A 12,778-nucleotide genomic window follows, 5' to 3' on the forward strand; every position below is an offset into this window, starting at 1 on the left:
ATGCAAACCACTGCATTTCTATACCTAAACTGATTACAAATGTTTTAAATTCAGATAAAACAGATTCTGTTGGTGGAGAATCTTCTCCCATTTCGACCACTGGGGAGTTTTCATATGTGAAACATTACAGTCACAAAGAAGGCAGGAAGTTACCTTCGAGCATAACAAACTCTGAGGAGCAAATCTCCAGTGGAAGTCCAAGGCCCAGTAGATTATTACAAGAGGTGCTGCTTGTAACTGCTGAAAGTTCACACGATTCAGGTGAGGAAATCCTCTTTCTTCAAGGAATTTTGTGAATGCCATTCAGCGCTGCTAATTTTATTGCGGTTTATTTGTAGCATATGACTTGTTAAAGAACATGGTGCTATTTAAATACTATTCCAATTTTAAATACAAAAAAGGGTGGTGTAAGCATGGGTGTAATAAGCACGTGTCTCAGAATGATTGAGTTCTTATCCTTTTTTTGTGACCCATTACTATTCTAGTAACAAAAGTCCATGCAGCAGTAAGCTTTATTGCTAGTCAGCAGTTTCTAATCCAAGGCATGTACTTTGTAGAACTGTCAGTTAATAAACTTCTTTTGTACTACCTGGCTGCTCTGCCCTTAACCAGCAGAATCCCGTGCATGCATGGGGAGCAAACTGCTGTGGAAAGCCACATGTGCGTCTTCCTCCCGAAGGTCATACTTTTTTGAGGACAGGCTGTGTCCATATGGGACAAAGTTAGTCTGATTCTGTAAATTAAGTTGTTTTGGTTATCGAAAGAAAAAAGATGGTTTTGTATTAAGTGGTTTGTGAATGTTTCAGGTTTTAGAAGAAGAAAACTAACCTTAACCCTCTCAAATTTAGAGGCAGGCATGTCTGAACATAAAATAGGCTGCTGCTGGTTAGGGAAGGATGAAGCCCTATGCTCAGCATTGAGTGGTTACCAGTGCTAAAGCGGTGCTGCAGCTCAGTGCCACCAGTGAGGCCACCATTCTGGCTGATCTCTCCCATGCCATGTCACTGATGTGTGAAAAGATGAGATGGGAACTTTGGACACTTGGTATTTATTCCTCCCAATGCAGTTTGGTTAAAACGGGCTACTAGAGTGCAAACTGTTAATATGGAATTGCAGAATAACCCTACAGATGAGAGAGGCAGTTCGATGGCATAAACCTGATTCCCTTAGAAAGTCAGCCTGAAAACAGTGACAAGATTTGAGATATACATCTCTTCCACGCTTCTCCTTCATTACATACTAGCAGGCTTGTCTCTCTTTATTCATCTTTAATGGTGCTGTTGAGCCATGTTCCAGATGTGATTATCTCCACGTATTGCTGCCCTATACAGATGTTATTCCAAGCCTCATTGTTTTTTGTGATCCAACCTAACCCAAGATTTCAATTCATTTTTAGTAATCCCCAATATTTGTCCATAGTTCACTGTTTTGACAGACTGTCTTACCCATCACCAAATGTGCAAACTACATCTTTTTGTTTGCCTACACAGTTGGGTTTGGACTAATCCCTGTTTTTATGTTGTCTTCACTGAGTGGTTTGTTCAGTCTCTTCAAATTGCACCCTAAAATAATTGCTGCTATTTTATTGCAGTTCCTGTTGGGAAATGTGTTCTGGCTATTACAGGCTCAATTCTTAAATACAAATCCTTTGTCACAGTATGGTGGCCAGGAGGTTAAAACATGAAAGTCCCATGTGGATGTCAGGAAGCTGGGAGGAACAAGAGCCTTGCACTGTTATTTTGGAGGGAGAAGATTGACAAACCCTCCTTTATGAATCACTAAATACAGCTTTTAAGGATAGTAATGTAATAAAGTCATGAGATATGAGCATGTTGTGTTTTTAATTAAATAGTTTGGTTTAGAGCGTGCAGTTGCTACTGTTCATCCGTTATATTAACATCATGTGAACAATGCAGGTTATTACAGTATAGTAATGAAACATTCGTAGCGTGGCTCTCCATAGAATTTATATACAGGAGAGGTCTGAATCTCATCTCATATGTATCCTAAATTACAACCTGTCATGCTGATACCCTTTAGAAAAGAATATAATTTCTTTCAGAAATATATCTAATCTTGATGGAAAGGTATCGGGAAATGGGGGATTCATTGGAAGCTTGTTCCAGCATTTAAATTTATTATCAAACTATAAAAGAAATGTCTGACAGCCATTTCTAGCTGCTGCTTCTTGTTATTACTTTGAGTTTAGAAATCTTTTGTACTGTGTGGCTTTTCTCCTATGGAGATATTTAAATACCAGGTGGGGATATGATTGCAATTTTCATGCTGATTCAAGGAATTTTCTTCAAGACCTTGCTCATTTTCAGGGTCCTCTGTCTCCTGTATCCTGTTCCAAAGAGGAGGAGCAGACCTGCCGTGTATAATAGGCTCAGTAATGACTGCTGCATCCAGTCGGGAGCTTGTTGCTACCTGGCTCTACTCAAAGCTTAAGAGTTCTTTCCTGTGCAACTGAAGATTATAGTCTTAGTCTTAGAAATCTAAGAGCACAGTCTAAGCATTGTGTGCTTTTAGATTTATAATTCTATCTATGCTGGCACAGTGTTCAACAGCTACAGCTTTGCAGAAGGTTGGGATGTTTTTTAATGCTGCAGTGCTACTGTGTTTCTTTACCATTCATCCACTCTCCATATAATTTGCAAATTCTATTGCCAACAGCTCTGTTTGGTTGCTGCCCAGAAATTGTAAGGATCAAGCCTGCTAGAGCTTTTTAGAACAGTTGGGGGGGGAAGGAAGAAGCTGTTTGAGGATTTCTTCACCCTTAGTTTTCAGATCAGTCAGTAGCATTCAATGTTATAACATAGTAAATGAGTTAAGAATAAGTTAACTTCTCTTTTAATCCAAATATATTTTAGATATATTTCCTTTCATGTCTTGTACTTTCTCCTAGAAGTCTACTAGATGATAATGGCTATAGGAAACCTTAGATTTCCCCCTCTCACCTATCCCAAATGAGTTTCAAAATGTTTCATATTTACTGAGATATGTAAGTATCGCATCATGTAGATACTACTGGTGTTGTCTCAGAGGAAAATTCTCCCTCCTTTTTGTGTATAGTAGGAAAAATGGAACAACTAGATTTTTCAGCTATTGCATTTTTCTTGTGCTGATACGGTGCTTCCTTTGCACAAGAGATACTGATCTTGCACATAAAAGTAAGAGCATCATGGCAAATGCGATTCAGATCCGTGGTATTAGTCATAGGATCATAGAATGGTTTGGGTTGGAAAGGACGTTAAAGCTCATCCAGTTCCAACCCTTGCCATGGGCAGCAACACCTTCCACTAGACCAGGTTGCTCCAAGCCCTGTCTGACCTGGCCTTGAACACTGGCCACCCTATAGTTCATTGTTTCTGATGTGCTTAGAATGTCTGCTTTTCTTTGTAATCACCGTAATTGTAAAGGGCAGAAGATTCACCCCCCAGCCCAGTTAAATAATTGCAGTAACACTAGCAAAGCTGTGTTTTATACTGCAAAGCTGAAGCATGAGTTTCTGGCCCTTCCTGCGTGCTCTGCAGTGAGCATTCATGCTTGTTATAAATTTTAGGAAGCCTGCTCAAGGAGAACCACTGGTTGCCAGTTAAATTGGTGTTACAGTGGAGCAGGAAGTATGTTGTAAGTGAGAAGAAAGTGGTAAGGATGAGCAAAATCAGTGCTGATAGTGAGGACAGAGGCAGTAGAGTATTGCTGCCATCTGGTGCTCAAATGAAAATTGCCAACTATGAACTCTAAAGTTAATTTCTGTGCCTTATTGCTTCTATTACATTTGTGTTCAGATCAGTCCCAGGATTCTCAAGTGGCTCAAGATTCACCAGTTCTTGCTGCTGAAGTTGGAGAGGGAGCTACAGCACAATCTGGACCATCGTTCAGACTTCATAATATGGTCAGTCATATCAAAATAATCGTATAATATAATTTACTCCCTACTTTGTGATAAAATCTATGTCTCATATTGGGGAGATAAGACTGGGTACAGTATTCTAGAGGCAGCCAGAATAACAAAACACCAAGTGGAAAGATGTAATCACTGCATTGGATCTACCACCCACTGTGTTCCTGTTCCTACAGCACAGGATGCTTACCCTCTTTGCTGCCAGGGCACACCAGGGGCTTATGCTCAGCTTGCTGTCTGCCAAGACTCCTGGGTCCTGTTTCAAGGGCTGGTCCCCAGGCAGGCCCAAGCTTGGCTTGGTGTGTGTGGTTCTTTCTTCCTAGATGCTGGACTTTGCATTGCTCTCACTGGGTTTCAAAACATTCTTGCAGTGCCAGGCTCATGAAGTCCTTCTAGATGTCATCCCTGCCAGTTAGCATGCCAGATGGTTCTCCCAGCCTAGTGTTATCTGCAAACCTGATAAAACCATGGTGTCCTTCTCTGGGTCATGCTGTCCTCTGGGTCATGTCCAAAGGTGTCAGAGGACAGGTCTTAGGACAGAGCCCTGTCGTACTGTTCCCCACCTCCAGGTGGAGTGTAATGCTTTAATCACCGTCCTCTGAGCTTGACCATCCATCCATCCAGGCTGTGACATCCAAACTGGGATAAAAGAATGTTGTGAGAGACAGTGTCAAAAGCCTTGCCAAAATCGATGCCAGTGATATCCCCTGCTCTTCCTTCACCAAAGATCCCATTGTTTTGTCAGGAGATAAAAATAGTATTAAAAAATGCTATGTATATATGAAATTACTTTTAAATGTACATGGTTTATATGTGTGTGGTAAGTAATATAAGGTGGTATATAATGAAATTGTAGGGGAAGGGTTTCTTAAATTTTTGTCTTGTGTTTTCTCAGTGCACATTTTAGTTAAGAGTTTGGAAGAATTATTCACATCTAACCCTCATTCTCTGTTCTGTGACTTTGTAGAGCTTACCTCAAAATTAAAGAAGAGAATGTTCAGGATATTTTGTATATTTTAGTTTCTTAAATTATATTTTTAAGTCAATCTCCTGCATGTAGAAGGCTCAGTATTGCAAGTACATGTAAAGCTCTTGAGTTTTTTCCATGTATTGCATATGTGTCCCTCTGAGATCTACAATCCTACTGAAGTAGGTCTGTGATGAGAAATAGCCAAATCTGACCACCAGAAGATAAAACAGTCTTCCAGGTGTCATGATTTGTATGTAGCTCTGAGAGGCTTTATAACCTTGTGTGTGTGTGTGTGTGTGTGTGTGTGTGTGTGTGCAAATGAGTGTGTTGAAGGGAAGGGACTGTTGGGGAGTGATGTGTCTGTGACATAGGGTGTGAATGGTTTGTACTGAGCTATGATGAACCTGTATTTGCCTGACTGTGCAGAACATGAGGGCTTCTACACTTGAACTGAGCTCAGGATAAAATACCTGGTTTAAAAGCTTTAATTATGGACATCTGAACTCATGGTAATAGGTGTGTTTATTCATCCTAGGAAGCACTTTCTAAAGTAGGATCCACAGACTTGGGTTCAGAGGCATTAATGCAAGAAATACCCTGTGACTTATCGTCAACTATTTCCACCGGAAGCTTTCTGACTAGTGAAGTGTTGGATGTAAACCCTGTTGACTCTGGTAAGCGTTTGGGTTTTGTTCTTCTAAAAGTAAATGTAAGTGTTGTGTTTATTTTACAGCAGAATGGCTCTAACTCACTGGGTAGAAGTTCTTCTGAAATAAACTAATATGGAGCTTCACTTAAGAATGATTAATACTTCTCACAGTTGAGTGTAACTAGAAGGCTCCATTATGTGCTCATGATTTTTTCACTTTTATAATAACCTTACTACATCTGCTCTGGCAAAGGATATTTGGGATTTCATGAAGCAACTGTAACACCAGCAGGTTTCAAGTGGCAAGGTATTAAAACAACCTGATCCCCAAATGATACACTGATGAAAGTTTTCTAATCAGTATGTCAGTGGTACAGAGCTGTGAGTGTTGTCTTGCTGTGAAGAGCATTGTTCCAATATCTGCTTGTCACAGTAGGAGTTCTTCATAACTTATCTGTGAAAATGTTATTTGAATGCCATATTAACTTGTAATAGTTTTCTGGGAAATATGTGTGCACATCCTCCTTGCAGTCTGCCTCTTCATCTTGTTAGTCATAACATTAAAAACAACTCCTTTATAATACATACATAGTTGCTCCTCTATTCCATGTTTATACATCAAAGACTACATTTTTTACAGCCTGAGATTTCAGCAGCTCATCTTAACCCTCATGTTCTAAACTGGCATTATTTTGAGTATTAAACTTCATAACTCAGGTAACAAATCTGGGCTTTATTGACATAAGGGTAAAGCAAATCCTGAGATCATTTGTTTGTAGACTTTTTTTCTGTTGTTGTTTAGTTATGGAAGAAAAATACCAACAGTTTCATACTCAGTTGCATGAATGAGTTTTTCAAGTCTGGCTATGTCTGCACCCTACACTCAGTGCTTAGCAGTGACCTTTCCTAAGAGCTTTGAGCAATTCTTCTGTAAGCACAGAGGCAAAGAGGGGTGGGTGCACTAACCAGAAGCACCATTTTGATTGCCTTGATTCCCTCTGGTTTCTTGTGTTGGTATTAGGCAGTTTCTGTTTAAGCATGAATAAAATAGCTACGTGATGCCATAATGATGGTCAAGATCACATTATGTATCATCATATCTATATGCAGTAGGAGGTAAGAATATGCTAGTTAGCATGAAACTTCTGTATTAATTCTTTTCTGATTTTTCTGTTTCAGTACTTCGTAAGTCTACATAGCCTCAAAGTGCTAAGCTGGGCTGACTACTACCTAACTAGATAGTGTCAACTTAAATTTCTGGAAATCTGTGGTAAGGTTTATGGCAGCATTGACAGGAGACAGTTAAACAAAACCCCAGAGCTCCTTAGGGAGCTTCTTTCAGTATTTCAGGATAGGAGTATTTCAGGATATTAAGCAATGCCGTTTCAGATGACTTCATATAAGTGGTTTGTATGCAAACCATGAACATCTAGCTTACTGTTTCAGGATTGTCTTCTGATAGTACAGAAGATGGGGTTTTGAGAGAAACAGCAAGGTGCCCTTGGAAGCCCTCACTGCCTTTTGCCTTGAGGCACAGGCAAGAGAATTTGTCTGGGGCATCTGAAACTCAGCTGCCTGAAGGAGAGATGTACCCTTACAGAGAAAATCAGATCTTGGAGAAATCTACTGGAGACTTGAGCTCCTACTTAGAGGACAATACACGTTTCCAAGGTATTCACCATTTTAAAACATCTTTGTGCTGTGCTCTCCTCATACAGTAGTTCACTCAATGTTATATGTTAGTCTGTAGCATTTATACTCAACATATTTTAAATTCAGCAAGGATTCTACATGCGACACCTTTGCTGCTTCCATGTTCTTTGTGCTTTGCTTTATGTCCACATAGTGTAATGGTGGAGCAAAAAAATAAAGGGTAGTCTGGTCAAGTGTCTGATCGTAGTTTAGTTTTATGCAGCTTCCTGCTACCATGGCCAGGCTGTTTGTTATCTCTGTCAATCCTGTCACTTGTTTATGCACAACTTTTCCTCTCAGGAAGGTAGAGACAATAATATCTAACACTTTATTATTCATGTAGGGTCACAGAATTGATGAAACTGATTATCAGACAGGTGGGAGTTCTGTGCTCTCTAGAACAATGTGGTGTTTCATGAAAATAAGAACATCTTTCTTGGTTATCATGAAGTTAATGCTAGTATTTGAATGAACTGCTTCCTCCTGGAATGTTTGAATACCTAGAATCATAAAATTATAGATTAATCTAGACCAGCAAGGACTTCTGGTTACATGGTCCAAGTTCTTCCTGCTCACAGCAGAGCAAGCTGAGACCAGGTTGCTTAAGGCCTTGCCCAGGTGAGTCTGGGTATCTCTGGGGGCAGAGATTCTACACATCCTGGGCAATACTTTACCAACTTTCTTCTCTCCCTCCCCTCTCTTCCCTCTCCTCCAGCCAGAATTTCCTGTGTTCCATTTTACGTCCATTTTCTCTCTTTCTTTCACTGAGTATCTTCAAGAGCCTGACTGCATCTTCTCTATACTGTAGAAGACAACAGAAATTTCTCTGCCCTTTCCCCCACACCCCAGATCCTTTTCTTAAGATGGAACAAACTCAATCTTTCAGTTTCTCTTTGCACATTGTTTGCTTCATCCTTCCTTTCTTGAATCGTCCTTGTGGCTCCTCACTGGACTTGCTCCTCTGTCACTGTGGGTTTTGTACTGGGAAGCCTATAGTGCTTCTGCAGTCTCACAAGTGCTTAACAGAACACTTACAGGCTTCAGCTTTTCATTTAAAAACAAATTGCATCAGTGTAGCACTTTTCTGCTGCTTTTATACCTGTGTTGTATCAGGGTGAAAGAATTGAATGCTGTAAAGATTTATTTTTTCTGCAAGCTCATTTGTATACTTTCAGAACTATATCTGCTTTACTCACTGCATATAGAAGTAAGGTGTGATGTGTCCATGGGCTTTTTATGAGAGGGGTGTTGGGGTAGTGGGGTGGGTTTGTTTTTATAGCAACGTCTTTTTTTACAGCTCTAACAGCTGAACTCGATTTTGCTGAAATGGAGAGACCTCTTCCAAACTTCCAGCACCAGTTCTTTCAGCCTCTGGAAGCAAGTCTTGACTTTGATACTTCATCATCCTGTTCTCAACACAGAATTTCACAAGACAGTAGAGAATTTAGCAAGGTACTACAGAAAATCTCTGGAGGAAATACTTGAGCTTAAGATTTCTGTAGGATTTTAAATGTATAATGCCTGTACTGTTTTCTCTTTAGAAGAAATGCAAAAATGATTTTTGGTACATGTAGAACTGAAAGCGTTTTTGCTGGTTATAGCAGATAAGTGATCCAAAAATCAATTACTGTTAGCTTTTCATCTTTCATATTTCTGAGAAACTGAATCTTTAATCAAGATCATTTTTGTCTTCCTGCCACTAGACTTCAAAATTTTCAACTCAAAGTAAAGATGCTTCCACATCTCTGGAAGTGGGAAACTCCAGTTTGACTATACAAAGAAGCAGTCTGCCTTCTAGTCTGGCAACAAACAGGCCAAACAACGGTACACCAGAAGAGCAGTCTGTTGAAGGAAACCTTTCTCCAGGTATGTGCAGCACAGTCGGATCAGTGCTTTCAGAACCAGCCTGTTGCCAGTATGTAGATACCAGGTTTGCTGTGTTGAAACTGGGAAGGAACTCTTCACTTGTCTGTCAGTCCTGCCTTGAAATGTCTTAACTGTGCTGCTGCTCTCACACACAGTCTTCTCCACTACCTTTAATGGGCAGAACTCCTAACTCTTGAAGTTTTGTTTCCTCAATAGTTGTGACTTTAATACAAAAGCAGACCTGCATATTCAAGTCACTGTAATGGGTATTGTGTTACTTATTACTTGTGCAGTAATTATGATGTTAGTGAAGAAATATCAACTCTGGCTGAAACTGTCAGTTCAGGTACTTTTCCAAATATTTATTCATGGATATCCATCACTGCTCAAGTTTGAGGAAATTAAGGAAGTTCCAAAAATTGATTAAAATTTTGAGGAGTATGTGTTAAAATCTCTCACCTGACTCATTTGTCTTTGATCCATTGCATCCTTCAAGAAACCACTGCGTTTCCTTCTCCACTCTTAAATCACACAGGCAGTCATTATGTACTGCACACTGTGGTACGTGGTCTGATTATGCAGTGGCTTTATCTACAAAATAAAAGGGAAAAGAGAGGAAGGAAATAACTTTTAGATTACAGTGTAGTAATTAATTTAGTAGATTAAAAGTTTATGATTCTACAGCAGCATTAAGTTAACTGCAGCTCATAACAGCAAAAATACTTTTTCATGTTGAATTCAAGTTAAGTTTATGTATGCTAAAGAACCAATCTAAAATTCCAAATGCAGCTAGCAGTGATCTTAATATTTTTGAAGCTCTTCTCAGAACAAAACATTCAAAACTTCAAAACATTCTATTTCTAAATTGCTTATACGAACAATCTTTGTGCTTTAAATTTAACTGCACTATCTCCCCATCCCTTAAGTGGTTTTATAATCCCAAACTAATTATTGTTGTGCTTTAAAACCGGGTGGAAAATAAGATGGGCAACAGGCTAAGCAAGTCAAAACTGTTTTGGGTTGTCAGTTCAAGGTAGGTTGATACCTAAGTCCATCATTGGGAGAATTGTCTCTTGATGGCTGATGTTGCAGTGTAATTCCTCACTTGCTGTGAACAGCTATTATCAGGGGACAATATTCCTTATGCAGTTAGAACTAGATATTTTGAAGGTGTCAAAGAACACAAAAAAAAAATACTTAAAGGAAATTGTTAAAGATTCATGTGGTGTATTCCTGTGTGTGTAAAAAGCCTGTTGCTAGGATGGTGCTGGAGTATGTGCAACCAATGTGATCAAACTTGGGTCAGAAATGAATACATGTAAAGAAGTTCTTGATTGTGAGGGTGCTGAGGCACTGGCACAGGTTGCCCAGAGAAGCTGTGGCTGCCCCAGCCCTGGCAGTGTTCAAGGCCAGGTTGGATAGGGCTTGGAATAACCTGCTCTAGTGGAAGGTGTCCCTGCCTGTGGCAGGGAGTTGGAGCTGGAGGAACTTACAGTCCTTTCCAACCCAAACCATTCTGTGATTCTATGAAACAGTCCTGTTGTTTGTTTGGCACATGTTGTACTGCTGAAATGCCTCCATGGTAACAAAAAATGCTGATACCTGGTCTTCCTCTTTTCAGGCCTCTGCTGGAAGAGAAATAGTATCTCAGTTTGTATGCACAGATCCTAAGGGAAAGGTAATTTAGGGTACAGTGTTGTAACTTGTAGGAACATCAGTCATTGTTACAATTTGGATGTCTTCTTCTACTCTGAAGAGTTTCTGCCCAATTAAAGGTGTTTTGGTTTGTTTTCCTCCTGTTTTAGACTCTGTTGGAGGCAGAAAAAGACTCAAAGGACTTCCATTTACAGACAGTAAATTGTAAAATCCATTGACTTTCAATGTAGTTATGTCAGCATCATCACAAAGTCTGTTCCTAAAAACAGAATCGTAGATTCATGGAATGGTTTGGGTTGGAAGGGACCTTAAAGCTCCTCCAGTTCCAACCCCTGCCACAGGCAGGGACACCTTCCACTAGCCCAGGTTGCTCCAAGCCCCGTCCAACCTGGCCTTGAACACTGTCAGGGGATGTGGCAGCCAGAGCTTCTCTGGGCAACCTGTGCCAGCGCCTCAGCACTCCCATGAGGAAGAAATTCTTCCCTGTATCTTAAACATATTCTAAGAAGCAGCAGAAAGTGTTGTTTCTTGAAGTTGCTTTGTGTACAGTGAAGAAACCATTTTATGTAATGTTAGCAGTGTTAAGTCTGAGGAAACATAAGTAGACTGGTTTTAAACAAAATGTTTCTTCTTATTTGCTATACTTTTTATTATACATTACTGAAAAACCATACTAGGGAGGGACTTTTTGAAGTGGAAATTCTGTTGTGTTGGCCAGAATTTTGACTGTTGATAATTTTTGTAACAGGATCTGAGGAATCTTTTCACCCATTGCCATTAGAATCTACTCTGAGCAGTCACTGTCGGAACACGAATCAGCTAGGGGACGTTAGTGCTGTGTTACAGGGATGTTCTGACCAAACCCCTGGAATGAGAAAGCAGGGCAATGAGAAGTGTATTTCACCTGCCAGAGAATACAAAGAGCTGGCAAGAAATATGGAATCTATTGATCTGCAGAGTTCAATGGAGGATCCGCAAAATGAAAGCCTGAATCCACTGGAAGAGCAAGAATTTTATCCTCTAAATACCACACCAGGTACAGTGGATGACACTTCCCCTCAACACTCACTAAAAGAGACCATGTCTTCTGAAAAATCAGCTGTGGAGATACTGGAGAAGAAGTTTGTTAAGCTTCCTGAAAGATCAGTTCATTTACATGAAGCAAATAAAGCTGTGGAGCTGGATTCTCAGTGCAATAGACATACAAAAAAGCCAGATCAAAGCTTTCCAGATGAACAAAAATCTTTCAGGATTCCCAGAGAAACCAACTTGGAAGACTCAGACCTCCGTTTCCAGGCTGTTGTACAACAGAGTGGTTCTGTCCTAGAAAGACATGAGAAACACTCTCGTCCTGTGCCCAGAAGCTCATGCTCTATTCCAGTCTGGGTGAGTAGAACAGATTTCCAAAAGCAGTCATTTGTGCAGGCTTCATCGTTAGCTTTTTTTCTCTGTGTGTTGTTGCACCAAGTTATTTTAGGCCTTTAATATCTGAAAGCTTGGCAAATGGGGATTTGATGGTTCTAGTTTAAGACCCATGTGTTTCCTGGACTTCTGTCCTACTACTGCTTTCAGATCATGGCACTGAAATAATCAGTACCTAAAATGAGCTGCAGATCTCATGATTGTTGTGGAAGCTATATCTCCATTGCATCTCCCTCTCCCAGCACCAGTTGGTACTGCATATGTATCTGCATTGCATGGCACAGGTACCTCACTGAGCAGCCCCTACACCCATTTAGAAGCCTGAAGGAGGTAAATAATCAAAGCATAAGCAAACTTAAGGTAACAGCTTTGATGTAGCTTTAAAAGAAGATAGATAAAAAGTTTGCCCTAGAGCTGAGTAGTTTAAACTGAAGGTGAGTGGAGGAGAGGGGGAGATTTTCTTGTTCTTTGGGTTATTTGTTTAGGCTTTTTTAACACTGGTCTATAACATACTTTGCATTGGACTTAGTTTCCAGGGTTTGCACATGTCAAAACCTCAGGCAAAGTGCTCTCTGCATTTCACTTCCTGCTTGGGGGCAGATTTTCTTCATTC

General features: G+C 40.1%; 1 protein-coding gene and 1 non-coding gene across 7 annotated transcripts in view; both read left to right on the plus strand.

The window, feature by feature from the left end:
• CEP295 (centrosomal protein 295) overlaps positions 1 to 12,778 on the plus strand; it is a 40,102-nt gene that overhangs the window by 19,829 nt on the left and 7,495 nt on the right. For 5 of the 6 annotated variants that reach the window (XM_062639320.1, XM_062639318.1, XM_062639319.1 and 2 more), the window contains exons 16-22: positions 55 to 261; positions 3,795 to 3,901; positions 5,416 to 5,554; positions 6,976 to 7,200; positions 8,519 to 8,673; positions 8,925 to 9,087; positions 11,492 to 12,129. In XM_062639320.1, the coding sequence (XP_062495304.1) occupies positions 55 to 261; positions 3,795 to 3,901; positions 5,416 to 5,554; positions 6,976 to 7,200; positions 8,519 to 8,673; positions 8,925 to 9,087; positions 11,492 to 12,129 (1,634 nt within the window). The remainder of the gene's footprint in view (positions 1 to 54; positions 262 to 3,794; positions 3,902 to 5,415; positions 5,555 to 6,975; positions 7,201 to 8,518; positions 8,674 to 8,924; positions 9,088 to 11,491; positions 12,130 to 12,778) is intronic. The other variant, XM_062639316.1, reaches the window with a different exon arrangement.
• On the plus strand, positions 5,063 to 5,146 carry LOC134174419 (small nucleolar RNA U2-19). The gene has a single exon (XR_009968635.1). It is a non-coding gene; the product is annotated as a small nucleolar RNA U2-19 (small nucleolar RNA).

Source organism: Pezoporus occidentalis, unplaced genomic scaffold (assembly GCF_034315485.1).
Source record: "Pezoporus occidentalis ecotype Australia unplaced genomic scaffold, CSIRO_AGI_Poc_V1 ctg6, whole genome shotgun sequence".
Lineage (NCBI taxonomy): Eukaryota > Metazoa > Chordata > Aves > Psittaciformes > Psittacidae > Pezoporus > Pezoporus occidentalis.